We start from the raw sequence: 23,485 nt of genomic DNA, 5'->3' as shown, positions 1-23,485 counted from the left end.
ATCTTTTGTTGAATTACAATTATAATGATTTAATAAAAAAAATACTCAACTCAACTCAAGTTTATTTATATAGCGCTTTCAACCAGCCTGAACTGTCACAAAGCGCTTTAAATACACAAGTTTCCTCTTGTAAACATCATTAAGCATATAATTTATACATGTACTTAAGGCAACTTGTCTCAAGTCCTCTTCTTTATTTTTAACTATTTAAACCATCATAAACCATGCTGTTACTACTAAGTACTGTGTCAAATGTTCTCCAAGTTCGATGCCGACAACTGTTTCTTGTCAAGCGTAATATGGTGGCCTCAAGGCTTCAAAGGTCTTGGCCAATCGGCTATCAAGTAATGCATACAAATCAGTAGTGTATGCTCAATCACAGACTCAATTTCATCCTTGGAGTTTCTGGCCTCAGGCCAGTCCACTTAGATTCACACCATTTTAATCAAGACACATATTTTACTCTTATTAGTGTATCAAACCAAAATCACTTCCTGTTCCCTCCAACATCGATATTTTCACTTTGAGTCTGATCAAAAATCAACTGAATCCGCTTACAAGTAGTGTTGTTCTGATACCGATACTGGTATCGGCAGAGGCGCCGATACTGCATTAAAACAGTGGTATCGGTATCGGTGAGTACTCACAAGTAACATGCCGATACCATTAATTCCAACTCCAATATAGGATTTTGGATGCAGCATCTTGTGTCTTGCTCTTGCACGACATTCACTGATATGTCAAATGTTCACTGCATGCCGATCTAAGATATCCTATTGGGCCTTGAATGTGCTGAACCAATAGCAGGACAGCTTTTTCATGTTGAGGAAAAAACAAAAAAACAAAAAACCATAGGTATCGGTATGGTATCGGCCGATACTGCAAAGCTGGGTATCGGGATCGGTTTCGGGGGCCAAATACGGTATCGGAACAACACTACTTACAAGATCAGATTTTATTTCAACAACGTTGAGAGCATAAATGGTAAAAAACAAAAACAAAAACAAACAAACCAGTGCTTCACACAATCATTATCATTATTATCTGAAAACAAACTATAGCTAATCGTAACAACGTGTTTACATGCACATGATTTAGACTGACATGATTTACTGGGAATTGACGCACACCGCCGGACAAACTCAAAATAGTTGGCCCACGCTAACCCCAGATGTTGTCTGACTGATACATATAGTTACAGTGGTGTTTTTACTTATTGTATATGACATTATTTCTACGTTTTGTATGAACTTATTGCTACTTTTGGTAACACAAGCAACAACGACGATAGTATAGTCCGCAAATTATCTGTGTAAATTATTGAGTTAAAGTTGAAGTTATTCCTTGAAGACTGGCTTACTTTACAGTGATTATCAATGGTTTTGGAGTCCTGTTGTGGAATTCTTTTGTGTTCCATAGGTGTTCATTCATTGCTATGTGGTTAAAAAAAAAACAAAAAAAAAAAACAAGAAGCAGCCATCAACGGTTTGTGTGTTCAAAACTAGCACTCGGAAATCTGAGGGTGTTGGGCAGATTACAATTATATGGCTACACAGAAGCTTAAATGTGATTGGACCACCAAGAAAAGTGTACAGCCACGATATGATATGAAAACAAAAGACTGTTGTAAATAAATGTATCATTTGGTAGAAGTTGTAAACGCTGGTCCATGCTTCTGATGGTGTATGGGCCAGCAGAGAAGGTCATGAAAGTACTGACTGCAAAATACCGTTGCAGTTTATTCAGCGTGCAGCTTTACAGTTCTATCAAATAGGAGTTGAGTGATTGTGCTTCAGGTTGGCCTTCAAAAAGTTGTTGCTTGTTTGATGGGAAGAGAAGGGCAGGCCTTCTTCCCGCTCCCGTTCAAGGAGCACTAAGATAGCCGAGCAGTGCAAAACACAAGCCGCTCTTTGTATCCACAGCCCAAACCGCATAATATTAGTTCGGGTAAGGTCAAAGCTTGATCTAATTTTCTGCTTAGTTCTCATTAAAAAGCTATTGCATTATTTCATTTCACACAATCGAGTTAAAAGCGGAGCAAGGGGGAGGTGTAATCAACATTTGCCCACCAAAAAGCTTTTGAACAGTGCTTCACAAATGCGGTTAGGCTGAGTAGGATGCTCTTTTTTGATGCCACATTAAGCTTCAAAGTTCAGACTTGGACTCATTGATTAATTTAATTGCTAATATTCGCTCTTTTTTTTTTGGGTGGTTCTAATTAATCAAAGACGGTGTAGACTAGAAATAAAAGGGTGTTGATGCCCTCCCACTGCAGTTTTGGCAAGTCCCCCAACTTCTTTGTGCTCACTGCTTGTTAGCACATATTACAGAAGGAGTCAGAGGGGACTTCAGTGTAGTATTGTTAAATCTACTCAGGGTCCCTCGTCTCTTATCATCTGATCGATTGTGTCCTGCTCTGGTCTGCTTTCAACTTTCTCACACTGGGTGCGTGCAGATGTTACTGTTGATATCCTCAACATTTAGAGAAAAACGTAGTTGGCTGCACCATCATTACCTGCTTCGATTTATCATTATTCAAATCTGCCAACCGAGCATGTATACTTCATCCACCTAGTAAATACTTTTTCTGACTGTCTGTTTAGGAAAGTGAAAAAATGGTCTTCAAAGGAGCACCAGAGGTGGTTGTTTACCGCTCGTTTTTTTTCCCCGAACCACTGAACTCTTGAGTGAGCGAAAGGATTTACCGCCCATATGGGCAATCGTTAATATGTGTACATGTCATTTTATTACAAGGGAAATTTTTTTTCTGTGTTTCTTTTTCTTTCAGTTTTCACATTTTATTTCCGAATTGCAACAATATGTGATGATGCCAGGGCTACACAACGGCATCTGATTAAAACAACAATTTACAGTTTTATAAATATATATTCATATTTAACATGCCTGAGTTGCATGGCCCATTTGAAAAATTAATTGCCCAACAGACTTGCAGTATGGGACCCTGTGATCAGTTGCTAGCTTAGTACACTTCTCTAGGACAGCCGTTCAGTACCATCCATCCATCCATTTTCTTGACCGCTTATTCCTCACAAGGGTCGCGGGGGGTGCTGGAGCCTATCTCAGCTGGCTTTGGGCGGTAGACAGGGTACACCCTGGACTGGTTGCCAGCCAATCGCACGGCACACAGAGACGAACAGCCATCCACACTAACAAGCACACCTAGGGACAATTCGTATATTATATATATATATATATATATATATATATATATATATATATATATATATATATATATATATATATATATATATATATATATATACACACACATATATACATATATGTATATACATATATATATATATATGTATATTAGGGGTGTTAAAAAATCGATTCGGCAATTTATCGCGATACTACAGCACGCAGTTCTCGAATCGATTCAATAGGCAGCCGAATCGATTTTTTAACATCCATTTTTGATAAAAAAAAAAAAAAACATTCAACAAAACGTCTAACTTTCAAACCTTCAGCATGGAAGAATGTTATATTAATGGAACATTAAGCCTTAATATTTTATTTCAATGCTGTTCTAACATGAAAAAGGTTAGAACCTGTTTGTTAAAATACAGTGGATCACAGTTATATACACTGAAGTTTGAGATCAATAAATAATAAACTTCCATACAAATCTTACAGTGTACATGTACAAGTTTACTGAATGGTATTTTCTAAATTGAGTAAAAAAAATCGTAACAATCGACTTGTAAATTCATATCAGGATTAATCGGCATCAAATCGAATCGTGACCTATGAATCGTGATACGGATCGAATTGTCAGGTACAAAGCAATTCACACCCCTAATATATATATATATATATATATATATATATATATATATATATATATATATATATATATATATATATATATATATATATGTATAGGGTTTAAGGGTTGGTTCGGTGAATGCACACAGAAAAATGGAGGGATTGAGTACCTCTAACAAGGTTAAGAACCTGCCTTTATATAACGAATTTCACTCTGACACTTTGGTGGAGTTGGCTGTACTTAATGTTGAATGTGTGCACATGCAAAGCTGTGCAATGTTGAGGATGCAGCTCGAGCCACGTGCACGTCCTCTATACAATTCCAACACAGAAATCTTGTGAGAATGGCAGGCTAACTGATTTAGCTGCAAAAATTGTATTATTCCAATTGACTTATCACATCTACTTGGCGCGAGCGGGACTGGCCGCACACACCTTCAAGAACGCCCCCCTTCTTTTTTCTAGTTTATTTTTGGTTGCTTTAATTGTGCGACTGGCGGTGCAGGAGAGAATTCAGTCAGTTTGTTTGAGGTTTCTTCCCAGCAGCAAAATGACTTTAAGTTGAGATCCTGGCTACATACTTGGCACAAAATAGCTTCGTGCTTTAATCCATTACACAATATTCCCCTTGTCACATCCTTCGTTATGGTCTGATTTGTGATGAGGAAATGACATTAACAGGCAGACAAAGACATTTCTGTTCCCTCACCGAGCAGTGTGACTTTAAGTTTATTTTAAACATGAATGGTTTATCTTTAAAGCAATATATATATATATATATATATATATATATATATATATATATATATATATATATATATATATATATATTCATACAAAATACAGGCTATAGTCCCAAGACACATATAAGACGCATTTTCTTTAAGATAATGTAAGAAGATCAAGTTATGGAGTTTTGCGTTCTCTTGATTGGGATATTAACAATAAGCACATTGTTGCTCATGTAATCCGGTGATAATGGCTGCGATATTTAATTCATACAAGGATCATTAAAAGTGCAGTGGTGCCACGTGTCCATTATGCATTCCTTTTCTAGCAGGATAAAACAGTTCTCAGATGTGCGAGCCGCACTTTGATGCGTGGCCTCAGAAGCAGGGCCGGCTGTTACAAGAAGTCCCTGATGTTTAAAACATGCCACGTGCGCCGGGCTACTAACAAAGGTGAGCACTTGTGGCTACCCACCGCTCTCACCAAAACGAATTATCATTTGCGCACGATACGACAGCAGACATCCAAAATGCACAGCAAGGGGGCTGGGGGGTGAGGGGGGGAATCAGTGATCGGCAAAGTTAACCATCATTTACGGATTGATTTTAGATAGCTAATAAAAGTTCAACATAAGAAACAGCAGGAAAAAAAAGTGAATGATGAGCAGCGGATACTAGGGATGTAACGATATCCAAACATCACGATACGATATCATGATATGAAGTGCACAATACGATAATTATCACGATATTGTGGGGAGGTTGGCGATATTTAACTACGGTCCCAATATTGTAAAAAAAAAAAAAAAAAAAAAAAAAAAAAAAAGACACTATATAAAAGCACAATATTGCGCTTTTGTGCGTAACATAAATGCATCTAAATTACCTACAATCTCTAATAAAAATATCGAGGCGCTTAATGCACGCAAACATTGAGCTGCTCCACATATTGACTCGGTTCACAGGCATATTACGTTCCCCTTCATCTGACAATTAGTATAGATTTTAAACAGAAGGGCCAAAACATCCCTAATGAAAATTAAATTGCACAACAAAACTAGCCACCAGGGGGTGCTAGAACTGCAAGCTCCAAATTTAGATCACTTCCTGTGAAGGTTCTATTCTGATTCCAATGGTGGTTAACTAGTTGGGCTTCAAAACAGTAGTCGTAAGGAAACCAAGATTGGGGAACAACAATCTGTACACTATAGTTACAGCAAACATCCTTCAAAATGGCGCTGAATTAAGGTCACTTCCCATTAATCTTCTGTTTTTCATCCAGTGGTAGCCATTCATGTAGTTGACTAGTTGGGAATGATCTGCTGCTAATTAGTTAAATACATATTTGCCTCCTGTTAAACTTAATGACAAGAAAAAATCTTATTAAAAACTGTAAACGTGATCAAGTATCAGAATGGTCAATAAAACGTGATTTACAGTCAGGCGCCAAGCGGCAGTCACGTGCACACACAAGCCAAACATGAGCCTTAGATGGCGGCGAAGCATTACTTTGGTCACGGCGGCTGAAATAACGCCGAGATGAATGCGTATGTAGACTTTAATGAGAAACTGCGTCAGTGGAATGTGTGGAGCAAATGCTAGCAAATAGACAAACAGCAGAATAGCAGAAATACTGTAACTGATCGCTGTCTATTCAACTGGAACAGCTTTCAAAATGCTTTAACTGTCCAGACGGGACTTAACCACATTATTGAGATTTTATTTGTGAGGTCAAATTTTGCATTAATGCTTTATTAAAGTGTATCAAATCCAAAAGATATTAGGTGCAATTGCTTTATTGAGTTCAGAAACATGAGAATGAGAGTAACCCTGAATGTTTTTTTTTTGTTTTTTTTAAAGGGCTCTTCTTCTTTTTTTTTTTTGCTGAATTACTGAATATGTTTGATATGTGTTAGGTTTTTTTGGGTGTGTAATTTTTTGTGTGAGTGAGGGTTTTATATAGGGGTGTGAATTGCCTAGTACCTGACGATTCGATCCGTATCACGATTCATAGGTCACGATTCGATTCGATACCGATTAATCCCGATATGAATTTAAAAGTCGATTGTTGCGATTTTTTTTACTCAAATTTAGATAATACCATTCAGTAAACTTGTTACATGTACACTGTAAAGATTTGTATGAACATTTATTATTTATTGATCTCAAACTTCAGTTTTATAACTGTGAGACACTGTATTTAACAAACAGGTTGTAACCTTTTTCATGTTAGAACAGCATTGAAATAAAATATTAAGGCTTAATGTTCCATTAATATAACGTTCTTCCATACTTAAGGTGTGAAAGTTAGACGTTTCGTTGAATATTTTTCCATCAAATATGGATGTTAAAAAATCGATTCGTCTGCCTATTGGATCGATTCGAGAATCGCGTGCTGTCGTATCGCGATATATTGCAGAATCGTTTTTTTTTAACACCCCTAGTTTTATGTAAGTGAGATTATTTGGTATTTGCAAGCATGAGAGATTTTTAGTGTCTAAAAGTTCTTTGACCTTTTGGGGGGGTCGAAGCGAGCTTTTTGGCTGTGAGTGAGATGCTTTTTTTGTGTGAGTTTCTTTTTTTGGCATGTGGGAGATTTTTATTGTGTATGAGAGAGGTTATTTGCAAGGAGTGAGAGTTTTGCGGGTGTGTGTTAGATTAAGCCTCTTTTTCCTGACTGTATCTTTCTATGCAAGAGAGTTAAACATGTAATGTAGGAGTTCTTCGATATTTTGGTGGGTCTACTCTAGTGCTTTTTGGGGTGTGAGTGAGAGGGATTATGGATATCTGATTTTTGTGGTTGTTCTTTGGAAGATGTTTTTTTTTTGCGTGACTGCATTTTTTTGGCGTGATTTTTTTGTTCTTTGTAGAGTCAGAGGTTGTTAAATGTTTGTATGAGAGAGATTTTTGATGTGCACAGTTTATTTGTGAGTGTAAACATCTTGAGTGATAGTTATTGTTGTGTAAGTGTGAGAATTTTTTGGGGGCCCTGTGAGGTTTTATTTTTGCTTTGTTTGAGACACTTTGGCGCGTGTGAGCGTGACAGACACTCTTTTTTGGTGTCTATTTTTGTTGTGTGGAAGATGTGTGTTTAAACCTGACAATGTGTTTCGTGTGACTGATTTTCTTTGGTGTGAGTGAGAGGTTATGAAATCTGTGAGAGATTTTTTTGATGTGTTCAAGGTTTTTTGGTGCGTTTAAAAGTTCTTTTGTGATAGTTATTGGTGTGTGCATTAGAATATTTTGGGTCCCATTTTTTTTTCCAGTCTTGTGTGTGTGTGTGTTGTAAATGCTTTTTTTTTTTTTTTTTTTTTTTTTGTTAATGGTTTGCATGAAATTTTGTTGTTGTCTGAGTTTTTGTTGTTGTGTGACAGATGTTTTTTAGGTGGAGTGAGAGATTAGTGTTTCTGCATGAGAAGGCTTCTTTTTAAGTGTGAGAGCATTTTTTGGTGAGTACTTTGACACGCGAGGTTCTACTATGAGTGGTAGTTATTGGTGTGGTTGTGAGAGTTCTTTTTTGAGTCCTGTGAGTTTAGTTGTTTTTTTTTCCATGTGTGAGACTTTTTGGTGTGCGAGTCAGATACACTTTTGGTGTTTCTTTTTATTTTTTTTATTTTTTTTAATGACAGTTTTTTTTTTTTTTTTTTTTTTTTTCCTAGTGTGGATGATGTTTTTTGATGAGCGTGGGGTTGAGATTATTATTTTTTAGTTCATGTGAGAGGTTTGTAAGTGTGTGTGCAAGTGCTTTTGAATATTTTGGTGTGTTATTTTGGTTTGTTCGAGAGCGTTTGTTGTGTGGGAGATGATTTTTTGTGTGTGTGTGTGTGTGTGTGTGTGTGTGCGAGAGGTGTTTTGGTGGCTCTGGACCGTAACTGTGACTTTTACTTCATGTTTGTAATCATCGAGAACCAATAACATGCATGTAAAATTTCAGACGTCCGTTATTCAGTCTGCTTGAAAAAAAAAAAAGGTCAGACAAGGGAAACGGCTGCCAGGAGATAACCTGGCAGAATGTGCTGAATTTTCTGCAGGAAGGAAAAGTCCGGCGATGTGCATGCAGAAGCAACTTATTAGCATCTCACGCACATGCAAACAGGCCCAACCGCCGTCAGTGTTTCTGCTTCTGTCAGGTTTTTCTCTAACACTCTCACACACACAGAGGAAGCGGCCTGTGTCGCTCCCCAAATAAGCCGATGTGTCATGCCTTCCTTTCCTCGCTGATATTTCTTCTTCTTCCTCCTCTTCTCGCGTCTCCTACGGTGAGAACCGAAGGTGCGAGAGATCGGCTCCTAAATTTGCGGTTTCCCCTGCAATGGGAGAGGTCGCGGGCGCCATGAGTCGATGTTGCGTGGTCAAAGTGGTCACTTTGACGGAGATCCAGCTGCTGCAGGTAGGGGCACGGGAGAGGGCGGGGGGGGGGGGGGGGTAGTCGTGCGAAATACGCTCACTCGTGCATTAGCGTGTGCGCAACTCGCACCTTCACAGAAAGTAGACCAGCGTGTCCACTTTCAAGGTTAAGATAACAACGGCGCGTTACTCACTGAACTTTGTTAGCTAGTTTGTCAAATGAATGAATCATTAGACGGTAATGAATTCCATCCTCCTACTGCTCCGATGTCAAAGCCAAGGCCTGGAGGCTGGATCCAGCCATACACATCATTTTATGTGGCACGTGAAAGCTTACCAAAATTGCAAATTGACTTGTGTTTCAAACAAATGATTTGATGATAATCCAAAAAAAATGTATCATTAGTGCATGACGGATTAATTGGCTGATATTACCTAAACCTGATCAATGCAATAGAAGACAAAGATAATAACATTCAAATATTCAGATTTTTTTTTCTGCCTAATATCAGAATTGGCATCAGACTAAAAAAAAAAAACATTGGTCGCACACTATAGTTTTATTATGACATGAATTCACATTCAGATTTTTATTTTTTTTTTAAAAACATTTGGTTGGTTACAACACACAACATAGTAGGTTAGATTTAGCCGCATTTCTACTCCGTAAACAAATACACTGCTGCTCAGCCTCTGGTGATAAGCTTTTAACCGCTCATCAAACTCATTTAAAATGTGAATATCAAAGCCATCTGTTACTGTATTGTTCATTTCCTCCAAAGAGATAACAAACTGATAATTTAGCATTTTCCTATTAGCATCTCTTTAACAATTAGATGCCATTTTTAATTTGTTTTTGCCACTCAAAACCACTTCCACTGACTCCAAAGCCAAAGTACTTACAGACTGATCTTTCATTCATTGGATAATTGACTGCTAGCTCCAAATGATAACTGAACCAAATGCGAAGCAAACAGTATTTTTATTGCATACCGTTATGGCTAATAATGATTATACGTTTATGTGGTTTTCGCAGTTATGAACAGCCCTCTGAGGGCAACAACAACAACGATGCCGTGATAGAAATAAGTTTGACAGCCCTGCCCTGGAAGGGTTTGTCCAGAGTATGTTCACCACATAGGCCGGTTTTTCATAAGCAGCTAGATTTTTCTGAAGTGAAAGGAGAACTTGAGCAATACTGAAACTTTGTTGCAAAAGAACGAGACCCCAATGAGCTTGTCTGTTGTCCTTTAAGTTCCTTGGATTCATTGGCCTTTTATTTTTTACGACACCTTAATCCAGCGCTTCTCAAATAGTGGGGCGCGAGGCTCCATCAAGGGGGGCACGTTTAACCTCGGGGAACATGGTTTTTTTTGTAATTTTTTTTTTACTGTCCTAGAATAAAGTGCAATTGCACCTCCACTACATTAGGGGGCAGTGGCGCTCTCATTATTGGCAGTTACAGGGAGCATTCGCTTGGTGGTGTAGGGGTTTTGTTTGCACGGAGCATGCGCGCTTTGCACACTCACAAAAAAAAAAATCAGCACAAATTATTTTATTTATTTTTGTTTTGCAGGTTAAAGTTTTTTTTTTTTTTTTTAATATTGTGATCAGTTTGAATGCATTATTATTTATTGATTTTATGTAATTTTATTTTTCCGTATCATATGGTTTGACATGGTCAGTCAAAAAAAGTTTATAGTTTAATTAAGGATTTAATTACATTTTTTTAATATCAGATGTACTTTAAATATTTTCTGTTACAGTTAACTCATTCACTGCCATTGACGGCAAAATACGTCAAACATCTATTTTTCCTATGCTGGCAGTGAATGACTTAATAAAGCTATTCTTTGTATATTCTTTGTAAGTTGGTCCATATTTATTTATTTTTATTCTATTATACCTTAATAAGGATACAGTGTTACGCAGATGTGTGCTTATAACAATTTTATAGACAAATGATACTATTTATAGTCGAACAGAGAGGGGGGCGGGGGTGGGGGGGATGTTTTCTTCTTACGGGTTCGGGTGCCCCATGACGGAAAATAATTGAGAAGCACTGCCTTAATCCAACATGTCAAAAGCAGAAGGCATTACATTTTGGGAAGAATGTGTCAAAAGCGGATTTGTAGATGGATGGATGGCTAGACAAACACTGTATTCATCCACTAAATGGAATGTATGACCTCCCATGGGTGGTATGGATTTTTTCTGGAAAACTTGCCATGATACACATAATGCACAGTCCGCATCTGATGGCACGATTCACATTTTCATAACTGAAGATGCGGCGTTATAGCACTGAGGACCAGTTCACAGTTAGTTGCAAGTAATCAGAATTAGTAGTATTAACACGACTTGTGGGGTTACTTATATAATGATGACATAATGGTAAAATGTATTGTTTTTGCACTGAAATGAAACCTGTTGTCTGCCGTTTCTGTAGATAATAGTCACCGCTCAACTTAGTGCAGGACAAATCGTACATATGCACACAAATGGGATTTCTTAGCTGCAAAATGAGGAAACCAACGCCGAAAACCGAAATGCCAAAATAAATGTGCAAAACAGAAGTGAGCCAGTGAACTCAGTAGCCTCAAAAACACTGCCTCGATTGTTGCGACAGGTGCCAACACAGCTCAGCATCCCCAAAGAGAAACACTCAAGTGTCTCAAACCAAACAATTGGGAGGGAGAAAAAAAAATCCCAAACTTGGGGCCGGATTGATTGGAATCTTGTCCCATTCCTGTGCCTGTGAGTACGTGTGCATGCGTATGAGTGTGTGTGTAGAGCCATTGATAATCTTCTGGCATGTCCTCTTCACACTTGCACAGACGCACCATTGTGAGTTCAGCTGCGGTGACTGAAGCACCGTAACCTCTCCAATCTAATCAGATTGCTTTAAGTGGATAACAAGCGCGTCTCCGTCATTTACAGTAGCGAAAATGGCAAAGTGAAACCAGAACAGTGAGCTCACACACACACAAGACGGGGTGCTGTGTAGCAGTTCTGCCTTGCCCATTGGGGGAAAAAAAAATGATTGACTAACAACTGGCATCTTGTTGAGAGAGATAAGAGTTCTCAGTGAAAACTGACAAGATGAGTATTGTGGCGAGGACTCTCAGTTCGGTGGATGCCTAAGGAGGACTTACGGAGGGGGATTTACTTGCTGAGTCCCAAAACATTGCCCTGTTTTGCAGTGTTGTGCTCGCTGACATGTTCACCAATAAGTATACACATTTTTTTCCACTCAGCTGGAAAATATAGTAGGGATGGGCTAGTAGCAACACCAGGTACCAGTATCAGGCCGAATACCAGCCTAATTTCAAGGTATCACTCGACAGCGGCCGATTAGCAATCAGGGACTATAAATTAGAAACTACATGGCAACAATTGGAATGTAAAGATTTTGCTGTTAAATGTTTCAGAGTTGATTTCAACCCCGAAAGTGTATTTTTAACACTATCTGATTTAAATGTGTTGGAGTTATTTGACGGAGATGATTTATTTAGTAATTGGCTGGCAACCAGTTCAGGATGCACCCCGCCTACTGCCCATAGCCAGCTGGGATAGGCTCCAGCACCCCCCGCGACCCTTGTGAGGAGCAAGCGGTTCAGAAAATGGATGGATGGATTTATTTAGTAATAAACCAACTCTGAAGAGAAGTAAATCAACGCTAATATAGAGGCAGTTAAAGTTAATTTGTGTAGTGGCTGGTCTTGCAATTAATAAAAGACAAGAAATATAATCAACTGAATTATGTTAATGCCTCTGGGAGTGAAACTAACACTCACCAGGTTGTTAAATATATCTCAGCAGTGTTACCTCGCTATTCACTTATTGTTGTTAAGTAACTCTGGTGTAATGTAAAGCAGTTAACTATTTAGAAAGTATTAATACAACTCTGTAGCATGCAGATATATAAACACGGGAAAAGTGATGATATTTACTCTACGCGATTCATATTAACATTCAACTTTTTGCTAAGTGGAAGAATAGAAAATTGCCATTAATTTCAGGCAATTTTAAGGAAAATATATATATTTGGATATATGCTCGGATAAATAACGGTAGGTCTTTCTTAAAAATTGTCTGTCACTGTTCTTTTTTTATTGTTTGTTGTTTGGAATTTTTTAAGTATCAAATGTACTTGTGGTCTTGGTGTCGGTGGCTACTCAAGAGTTGAGTACTCATTCTGGTATTGGTCTGAAAAAAAGTGGTATTGAACATCACTAAAAAAAATAAATTGTGTAAAGTATTTCTTTGTCTGTTACTGCTTGTTAATTTTTTAAAATGTCTGTTTCATGTTCAAAATAAACATTGAAAACAAAAATCAATCAAACACTTTCATTTAAGTTCTGAAAACTGAAGCTTCTTGTCTGTGTAACAATTTAAGGAACTCTGTCGCCCAGTGAGGAAGTAAATACTCCCTTCTGTAGATTTAAAAATGAAGAGAATAAAGGTTTCATATTACACTTTACTCTATTTTTGGGGTGTAAGTTCTGCAAATTTACATGAGATTCATCTGTGAATGAGTTTTTCTCAAGGCAGCTTAGTAGGAATTGAGACAAAAAGTTGAAAAACAGGACTAGTCAATACTCTGGCAATCATCAAAATACCTGAATTGTTATCTAGTTGTTGATTATTCGTCCCTGCATGTCACAGACTTACGCTGCTCCAATGTAGTGTGTTTGGGCTCCTTGTACACAAATGAGCTTTCTGTGGCATCACACAGCCCCGTGGAACAAAAGGCGTCTTTATTATTCCCAAGAGCGGACATCCTGAATCTGGCGTCATCAATGTGATGGATAGCAAACATTTCATTCTTCTGAAATATCATATTGGTGCTCCAGCAGTCAAAGGTCAAGCAACAACTGAATGATTCTCATAATTGATTAGCTGGCTTCCGTCATGGAAAATCATCCTCACTTGAGACAAAGAAGTTAAGGCAAGTTCATAGAATGTACTTTTTTTTTTCTTTTACTTTTGAGTGGACCACAAAATGTTTGCTTACAATACGCACTTTATTAGATAGTCTCAAAACAGTTTACAGGCCATAAACTAAGAAAGGCAAATTACAACAATGAGCTGCATTGTCAGCTCAACAGGAGTAATTAAATGACATGTTTTGGGACAAATATCGCTTCTGGAAACAGTCGTCAACGTTCTATAGCATTAAGACCTCAAAATGGTTTTATTGACGCATTGTTGGCGTAACTGATCGTTCTAAGCGGTCCGCATTGACAGCGGCGAGTGAATGAGAATGGCTGGTTAAAAATGGCATTAGTGGAGTTATTTAAAACCCTTATTGGAGAACAAGGGTCATTTGTGCTGCCACAACCCCTGGAGCAAGCAGAAGAGGACCTTGGGAGCTGAGTGTCCATTGGCCGCTCAGACAGAAAAGGGCGGTCCCAGTGAATTAGTGATAGACGGTAAAGGGAGACGTCCTGCAGTGATCAAACCCTGGGTGATCTGACAGCCGGCTGTTTGAAGTGATTGTCATGCTATGCAACATGAAGGCTTACCCTCAGCTTTGGGCCTAATTGGTTCACTTAGGGCCCTTTATAAAGACACAAGGTACAACAAGTCAGTAAGGAGGCAGAAGATCAACAGGAGAGCGGCAGCAGAAGCAGACTTGGAACTTGTCCCGCTGCTCTGAGCACACAAGACCAAGCCGAAGATTTTTGAGCTTCGCTGAGAATGCCACACTTATCCGACTGCGGCTACTACAGCATGCGGGATTCAACAAGAGCGTCAAACGTAAGATCATCCGGGTGGTGACCACCCATGGTAACCAGTTTATTCAATTTACAGTACATGTTGACAGGTACTTTAGCAGCTCGAAACAAATAAACCGTTCTGCATTGATTCTAAACTTAAGTTCTGTTAAGGATGAAGACAAAATATGCCGAAAATGCAGAGTCAATTTCGAGAAAATGCAGCCCAGCTGTTAGGCTGCGAGAAAATGACAAACTTGTGACTCACGACTAGTTCTGCATCCCCAGTGAGATCATCTTCTCGCAAGAACCACAACACCTGCGCCACATATGTTAGTCAGAAAGTGGCCACACTCCCCTAACTTATGTGTTACGGGCCTTGTTCGCAGGTGCAGAGCCAACTGGAGAACACAAAGTTCCACCTCCACCAGAGCCAGAGCCAGCAGGTCAAGCAGTACCTGACGTTGGGCTCAAAGTTGGCCTCGTCAGCGGCGCAGGGCCACGCCGGGCCCAACCCCCACGGCCCCGGCCAGCCGCTGCCCACCGTGCCCATCATGAGGAACGGACACCTGGCCTCCGTCAACGACAGCAGCAACCCCGACAGCCCCGTCACCCTGATGACCATGGCCAACCATGACAGCGAGGTGAGTCCCTTTCAGAGAAATGAAAGCTTTTGATTTCTTTGTTTTTCTGACTGTAAGGAAGTGAAATTGAGGGACTCGGGGAAAAGGTTGAAGCGAGTAACTGTCCGAGGGACGGACACGATGACGCATTTTCCTGTCATTGCCGTTGAAACAATTCTGATCTGCGGTTATTTCTGTTGTTGCTGTGAGTCCTCCCACATTCTTTTATTGAGATAAGAGGTGACTTGTTTTAGACAGCAATCAGAGAAATACTGTACAGGAAGTACTTCTCAACATTTATCTTTTCTTTCTGATATGCTCATCAATAACTTCAGACTTTGTCATCTGTGATGAGAGTCTCTCGCAGGAGCAAGTTTGATAACAGACGATGTTTTCCCACAACAAACACTGTGCGCTAACTTTTCGGTTATTGGATTAATCGGTGGGAAGTCCCTCCTCCGGAGGTGGACAGAGGCGGCTTTCGGCTCTCGCCATCCTCACTCTGTCCTTAATCCACTCAAATGACTTTCTTTCTTTTAGTTTCCAATGGATGAAGTGATTGATGACCTTATCAGTCTTGAATCGGGCTTCAAAGATGGAGGCCTGGATTGCATGGAGTCTAGCATCCTAATGCAAAACAATGTAAGTAGGATACCTTCTCTTTACTACGGAAGCTTCCTTAATGTGACTTGGATTTGCTCCGTTTTCATTGCCGACTTCTCTTTTCTTAAAAGGTGAATAGGGACGTCAGAAATGCAAGGTGGCAGCTTGGGAAAAAGTAGTGTGGGTGAGAAGGGTGGTCTTGGGGGGCGCTATCTTTGAGGTCAGCTTAAGTCGAGAGATGAGTCAAAGTTCATCAGGGCTTAGCAACAGTTCTCACATTACTCAAGAAGATCACCATTTCTGGTCAAGTCAAGTCTCCAAGGTTGATCTCAACGAGGCGGATTCACAAAATCGTTCTGCCCGAGAACAGGACTTGTGGTAGAGACACGAGGGAATCTGGCCAAACTCAATAAATCCCATACAGGAGTAAGCGCAGCAGATGACGAATCATTCCGATTGATAAAGTGACATGGAGCTTAACCCAAAAGATACTGTGACAGTGGAATGGGAATGAGAGGTGGGGGTGGTGGAGATAAGGCCAAGTTAGTCAGCTTCAAACGGAGATATTTTTTCTTGGCACTAACAGGATTGTTCAGGAATGACACCACAACTAAGTATATTAGTCCGACTGATTTAGCAGTCCACACATTCAGGAATGCAAACAGTGGCCGGCCGGACTGTTGGATCACAATGGGAGGAGTCGTCGTGAATTGCTGCAAAATTTTTGATAAGCTTTTCCCCTCCCCCCTGCTCTTCTTCTTCCATCTTGGTGAGATAATGAGGGGAGAAATGCACTTCTGTTTTGTTTCTTCTTAGCCCACACGCTCGTACGTACACGCTGTGGATCAAATCAGCTTGGAAACTTCAGGGCGGGACTTTCGCATTTTCCCATAAGTACACAAATGCGAATTAGACACACATGTGGCCGCTTGCACGCTACATCTCAACATCTAGCGCATGAAAAGGCATCATTATTCCAGGGCAGGCATACGCTTTGTCGGACAAAAAAGACAGGCGTAGAAAAACAGTTTTGCCTCTGTTTCATGCGGTTGACCCAGCTCAGCCTTTTCGTCTAACGGGATGCTATTTCCAACACAGAGCACATCACTGTTTGGGGTGGAAGGGTCTTGAAAATGGGCGATAGCGGAGGTCAGGGGGAGATGGAGTCTGAATAGAGATTGTGTTAAACATTTTAGGACCTTTTTTTAGTTCCTTAAACTTGGTGTTAAGTTGTTTTGTTTGTCTGGGTTCAGCGGTCCACCACAGGGCTGAAAGCTTGTCTTCATCTTTTTGTTTTTTCCCCTCCAAGTGACCATTTTGTCTCCCTTTGTTGCCGACAGGTGTCCCTCAGTAGCAGCATGCTGGACGTGTATGGGGGTGAACAAGGTATGAACCCCCCTAATGGTGGACTGAGTCCCACATCTAACCCCACAAAGCTCACAGTAAAAAGGGAATACACAGGTATGAACTCATACCATAGCGTTAATAAATATCCTCAGTGGTCATTTCAACAGCAATTTGATTAAGACAAAAAAAAAAAAAAAAAAAGTGTTAACAATGCTTCATACCACCAGCACCAATACAAGACCACTACAATTTGGTGCGCTCAGTAGTCGACTTGTGGTTGTTGTGATGGTATGTTGTGTGATTTCTTTATTATTGTAATCCCTTCATACTATGTTGAGCAAAAAAAAGAAAGTGGTCAGATGAATATGTGCAATATGAATTCATGTGCATAAAAGAACATATGGTGTTCCACAGGGTTCAATTTTGGGACCTCTGTTGTTTTTGTTGGGTTCCGTCTTAAGAAAACAGTAGTGGTTGTGCTCTATAAATAGAGACTTGAGTTGAGTGATGAGATTCAGCGCCTTAACTGCCATGCAATGCCATCCTAACCGCAAAGACAAGTGGAGCAAAACTAAAGTAACACTTCTTGAAGCTGCATAGAGATAGGGAAGACAAGAACACAACAATTTCTGAATTGAAGAAAGCCAGATTCGATGTGGAGGCCACTCTCCCTGTTCAAACACTATACCTATGTCTTGAATTTGAAGAAGAAGGAAAAACAAAACAAAACATATCTTATATTTCAACAAAGAAGGGTTCAGTGACTGCACATAGTAAACCAGTGAGGTTCACTTCCTCCATCAAGATTACAAACCACTGGGCTAATGATGTTCAACTGCAAAGAGTCATGAGAAGCACTGACACACAATTTCCTTTTTTTTTTTGGACAGATGTGAACTGATTGAATTCCTTTCGGTTAAAACACAACCAAACAGACACTCCAGCCTTATGAGATGTTTTATTAATATGCTGCATCAAGCAAAGTGGCCTAAATGATTTAGGAAATAGACGGTATCGCCTGAAGACTCCTCCGTTCTCAGTTGAGTTCGGGCACGGAGAGGACAATGTGCACCTACACAGACTCCAAATTGTCTTGATTGAATCAACAGAGACAAATTGGCAAATCCAATTTCAACTCCCTAATTATGTAATTTGAAAGAATGTGAACACAAATATAAATGCAGTGGCATTTTTTTGCCTCTATTCAAGGCCGCTTCGTAAATTTGCCTAATTATGGAGTACGCAGTTCTAAAAAGTGCTCACTTTTTGGCCACAATGAGCTGCAGACATGCAGCAGAAGATAAACTGGGCTCTCTTTCATTCTGTTTGCTTGTGTGTGTGTAAGAGAGGTCAAGCTTGTCGAGACTAATACACGGGTGGTAATGGCACATTCAGGCTGACCTCAGCTCTGAGCACCCTCAGTGTCTCCCTTGACTGGACCTTTTTGTCTGGATCAGACTGCGTTGCTAATCAATTTGTAAGATCATTTTTCTTTGTCTCGACAGAACACGACACACGGGTCATGGCCAAGGAGAGACAGAAAAAAGACAACCACAATTTGAGTGAGTGTCTAACTACACTTACTTATCTCGACTTTTAACTGGCAACTCACAGCTTAACTTCAACTCTATTTTTATGATATTCAGTCGAAAGAAGACGAAGATACAACATCAACTACAGGATTAAAGAGCTGGGGACGCTCATACCAAAGTCAAATGACCCGTAAGTTGCACATTTCAATGTACACAAGCTACAACATCAGAAATGTTTCTGTTGAAATCATATTTCACAAATGTGATATTATTGACTCGAGTTGACAGCTTTAAACACAAAGATAATCAGTCTGCTTTCATGGAAGACTAGAGAAATATAAGAGTGATCACTGCTGAGTGGCTGAAATTTTAAGGAGTTGGACATATATGAATTAAACAAAGTATCAAAATGATACGTTGCAGACCATAGGTGTCAAACATATGGCCCACGGGCCGGATCAGGCCCGCAAATGGGTTTAATCTGGCCCGCGAGATGATTTTGTAATTTGTGAATCAAAAAAAAAAAATTGTAATGTTGGAATTATTAATCAGCCGGCCACATTCAAACATGTAAATATGTAATTTCACAAGCAGTACTGAGCAATGCAACTTGTACGCGGAATCGTCCTGGATGTCATTATTTTACACACAACTTAAAGTTACGGTTTGTTTAAAAACTGTTTTTTTTATTATTATAGACTGACGTAAACGTGTTAATACGACACAAATTCAATTACTGATAACACAAATACATATGACAAGGATTAACGCCCTTATAACGTCATTAACTGCACCAATATATATGCAAACAACTAGAATTAACACATTTAACCAAAGTGTTGCCGCGTTCCATTTTTTGGAACAATATGCTTATGGCCGAGCTCTGTAATTTAGGGATGGCCCACAAAATAGCAAAAATCTGAATGTCTCATTCACTCGCCGCCATTTTCACAGAAGCAATGCCCTTCACTCCTGGCAGTTTTACTGGATTTTGACTGATTTTGCAAGGCCTACAGAATATTGTTTTCTTTTGCTATAAAATCATGGAAGCTCCCAAAAGAAAGATTAAAGTCTCTTCTTTTATCAGGAATAAAAAAGTAACTTTCTATCTGTTAAAAAATGTAATTAAAATAGAACGTATTTATACGTTTTTGGGAGCAAATCAGCAATAGTTTTTAAGTTATATATGGATCCGGCCCACTTAGTAGTAGATTTTCCTCCATGCGGCCCCTGAGCTAATATGAGCTTGACACCCCTGCTGTAGATAAATTGATTAATTGTGGCACCATCCACATTTGTTTGTTATTATTGTTCAAGTATGCATTACGCAGAGAGGAATTCTTAATCTTTTCAATCTCAGAAACGTTCATGTGTACCTAATATTGTGGCTGGTGAAAGTATACTTATTTTCAGAATTGACAATTGTATTGGTTCGTGCTCGATTGTGCAGGTGTACCTCATGTAAAGAAATGAGTTAAATTCTGAGCACAACAGCATAAAATGAATCAAAAGTGCACTGGAACTTCCCATTGAAATGTTTTAGCTCATCTGCATGAATGATGAGGGACGGGTCAGAAGCGAGGCCATTTTGAATCAGTTGGAAGTACAACTGGTGGACGGGGTTGCATTTGAATCCAGCGGCCACCTCAAGCAATTGAACTTTGGCGGACACTTAAATGGAAGGTCGGCCTTGTCACGGCGGTGCCATTAAGAGAGGATAAAGGAGATTATTAGCTTTGATCCAACTGGGGTCCCACACCTGCAGAAAAGGGACAATTTCACTACCTTGCCGTCATCTTGCACATTTGAGTTTCCAATTCAGCTCATTTCCCCTCACCTTTTTATCCCCCAGGATTAATTTTAGACACCGAGGAAGTACGAGAATGGACTTTCCACATAGCTACTTAATTATTCTATTAAAATACCCTTTCAGAATCTCGTGTAAGGTCTGAGGATGAATAATTGCCACGTGTAAATCATCATTTCTCAAGAAAAGAGTGGGGGCAAACCATGTTGAAAACACCCCCTGACAGAGGATTTTCTGGCAGCTAAAAAAAAAAACCCCCGACTATCTCAAAGAACTTTTTTTTTTTTCTTCTTGTGTGCAGTGACATGCGCTGGAACAAAGGCACCATCCTGAAGGCCTCGGTGGAGTACATCAGGTGGTTGCAGAAGGAGCAGCAGCACACTCGTGAGATAGAGAGTCGCCAGAAGAAGCTGGAGCAAGCCAACAGGAGGCTGATACTCAGGATTCAGGTAAAACAATGCAACGAAAACAGAGGCCAAATGTATGTACGTATGTATGTATATTAGGGGTGCACATCGCTCCACAAGACAATTTGATACGTTTCTCAATACACGGGCTACGATATAATTCAAGGATGGAACAATTTCAAAATGTAACAGTTCCATTTGGCTCAATTCAGTGGGATTACAATTTGATTTGTTCATAGTACGGCTGTAGCTTTTATGTTTATTAATATGCAAAAACCATGTAAAAGTTATCCAAAGTCCAAACTAGTTCATGAAATTAAAAGAAACAACAAATCATCAGCAACGGCAAAGCTATTTTTTCTTGGTATGCATCTCTTAACTCATTTGCTCCCAGTAACGTGTAAATACGTTTTTTTTTTTTTTTAAATGCTAGACAGCGAGAGCATACAGAAGGCTTTGATGTAGCCTCTCAAATGCAAAGAACGGTTGCAGAAATGGTAGTTATTACACAAACGGCCAGCAGTTGGCAGCAGAGCAAAGGAGATCAACCAGGGCCATCTAGAAAAAAAGTTAAATTACTTAGCATTTTAAATAGATTTGTGAAAACTGATGAAACTTAGCTCTCTTCTAATGCTAATTGCTGCAAAACGGAAACAGAGAGAAACATACTTTTTTTTTCCTGATGAAAGAAGAGGCTTTAATCTTTCTTTTAATAGGTGCCATGCTTTTATAGCAATTGAACACAATATTCTGTGGGCCTTGTAAAATCAGTCAAAATCCAGTCAAACAGCCGGGAGCGAACGGGATTGCTTCTGTGAAAATGGCTGGGAGTGAATGAGTTAAAAAAGCTGTTTTGATGCGTATCTCAATACATGGTGTGCGACGGCATTCAAGGATGCACACGTTTCATTTTCGCCTCCTTTGTTAATTGATTAACAACATCCTCCAGCTGTTCATTCAACCAAAGATGAATTTAGTTGAGAGCTCACTCCTAAATGAATCAATCAACGCCTGCAGGCGCTTGACCGCTCATGCTAATCTCCAACTCCAAAAGCTCTTTACGGCCCTCAAATGTAAGCTCATTTCCAGTGCAAAAGCTTTATGACCCTTAAACCAATACGTTGACCCACCAATGTGCTTCTACGAGCTCCAATCTTCGATCTTGCTGACCTCTGTTCTAATTAGCCAACACATTTGGGGGGGCAATCAACAGACAATAGATAAAAGACATTGTGGATTTCCTGTCCATGTTGGGAAGGCGAGATGATGTTACTTGAATGATGAGCAAACAATCGAGGGAAAAACATGACAAGTGGCGACGCCCCAAACTCCCACACCGTCACTCATATCAGCCAAAGCTCACTGTGTTGCTAAGAACAAGCAAAATGTGGGGCAGGGATTCAAGCATTTGGATTTAAGGAATAAAAAAATATTCTAGGAGACTACAGAAAAAAAAGCAGACACAGCTCCTCGCTCGCCTTCTCAGTACGACTCTAATATTAGCCATTCTTAGCAGATGATAAAGAATATATGAATATATATATATATTTGTCTAGGGCACGTGTTGCAGCTTGGTGGTTAACATTTGTGTCTTCCCGCAGGAACTTGAGATCCAGGCTCGGGCGCACGGCCTCCCGAACATGCCGGCCTCGTTGGGTACGACAGACCTGAACTCGCACCTCCTCAAACAACAGCAGGCGTCCCCTCAGCCCCAGCAGCCCCCGCTCTACCAGGAAGACCCCAACGGCGACTACCTGCAACGGATCACCGTGGTGCCGTCCATCACGGTACCGCCCGGGCTGCAGGACCACGTGGCGGGCGCCGACGGCTGCACCACCTTCTCCGACCCGCTGTCCCACTTCACCGAGATCTTCGGCGCCACGCTCAAGGACGAGCATCGGCTGGACGAGATCCTGATGGACGACACGCTGTCCCCGTTCGGCGTCGACCCGCTGCTGTCGTGTGGCTCGCCCCGAGCCGCGTCCAAGGGCAGCAGCCGCCGCAGCAGCTTCAGCTCAGGGGAGGGCGACGAGCTATAATGCAAAAACAGGCGCAAAAAGGGACAAACTTTGACCTTTGACCTTGAGCAAGCCCACTTTTCTGTATATATTGTACAGCTCATGGACCTCCCAGCCTTTCCAGCATCTCTGCCTCCCGCCAAAAGCAGAAACAGACTCGTATGAAAAAAGGGAGAAACTTTGATGTTGTTTTGTTTTTTTGTAACACTGTAGTAGCTGTACACTGAATTCTACTTCAAAGAACTGCTGAGATCCTGTCAACACTGTTTTGTTTTTTAAGTTTCCGACGTGCCTTATTCTTCACTGTCATGCCTAACACTGTGCCTTTCATCTTTTTTTTTTTTTTTAAATATATTTATACATGCTTAATCCATGTACTCATAAAATATATTTACAATATATATGATCTAACATGCTACTTTTTTATTCACAGTACGGGTGGGAAAGACTATTTTGATACAATTGACTTCTTGTTGTTATCCTAACAAACTTCCCACCGGTTCTCCTCACTGGCATCTTAATTTAGAGTACAAAAAAAGTTGGTGCACAAATCAATGCAAAACC

The 23,485-nt window shown here is 40.0% G+C and overlaps 1 protein-coding gene across 4 annotated transcripts in view; it reads left to right on the top strand.

Annotated features, from left to right (window-relative positions):
• tfec (transcription factor EC) overlaps window positions 1-23,485 on the top strand; it is a 23,693-nt gene extending 208 nt beyond the window's left edge. Inside the window, exons 1-8 of one of the 4 annotated variants that reach the window (XM_077499198.1) lie at window positions 8,721-8,907; window positions 14,974-15,228; window positions 15,748-15,849; window positions 17,151-17,196; window positions 18,663-18,719; window positions 18,804-18,879; window positions 20,798-20,945; window positions 22,505-23,485. In XM_077499198.1, coding sequence (XP_077355324.1) covers window positions 8,830-8,907; window positions 14,974-15,228; window positions 15,748-15,849; window positions 17,151-17,196; window positions 18,663-18,719; window positions 18,804-18,879; window positions 20,798-20,945; window positions 22,505-22,942 — 1,200 coding nt within the window. In that variant the 5' untranslated portion in view covers window positions 8,721-8,829 and the 3' untranslated portion in view covers window positions 22,943-23,485. Of the gene's footprint in view, window positions 1-8,720; window positions 8,908-14,193; window positions 14,628-14,758; window positions 15,229-15,747; window positions 15,850-17,150; window positions 17,197-18,662; window positions 18,720-18,803; window positions 18,880-20,797; window positions 20,946-22,504 lie in introns of those variants that run through there. The other 3 variants (XM_077499196.1, XM_077499197.1, XM_077499199.1) reach the window with 3 other exon arrangements.

The sequence above is a fragment of the Festucalex cinctus genome, chromosome 16, assembly GCF_051991245.1.
Source record: "Festucalex cinctus isolate MCC-2025b chromosome 16, RoL_Fcin_1.0, whole genome shotgun sequence".
Lineage (NCBI taxonomy): Eukaryota > Metazoa > Chordata > Actinopteri > Syngnathiformes > Syngnathidae > Festucalex > Festucalex cinctus.
The sequence above is the reverse complement of the archived record's forward strand: the minus strand, read 5'-3'. Positions and strand labels throughout refer to the sequence as shown.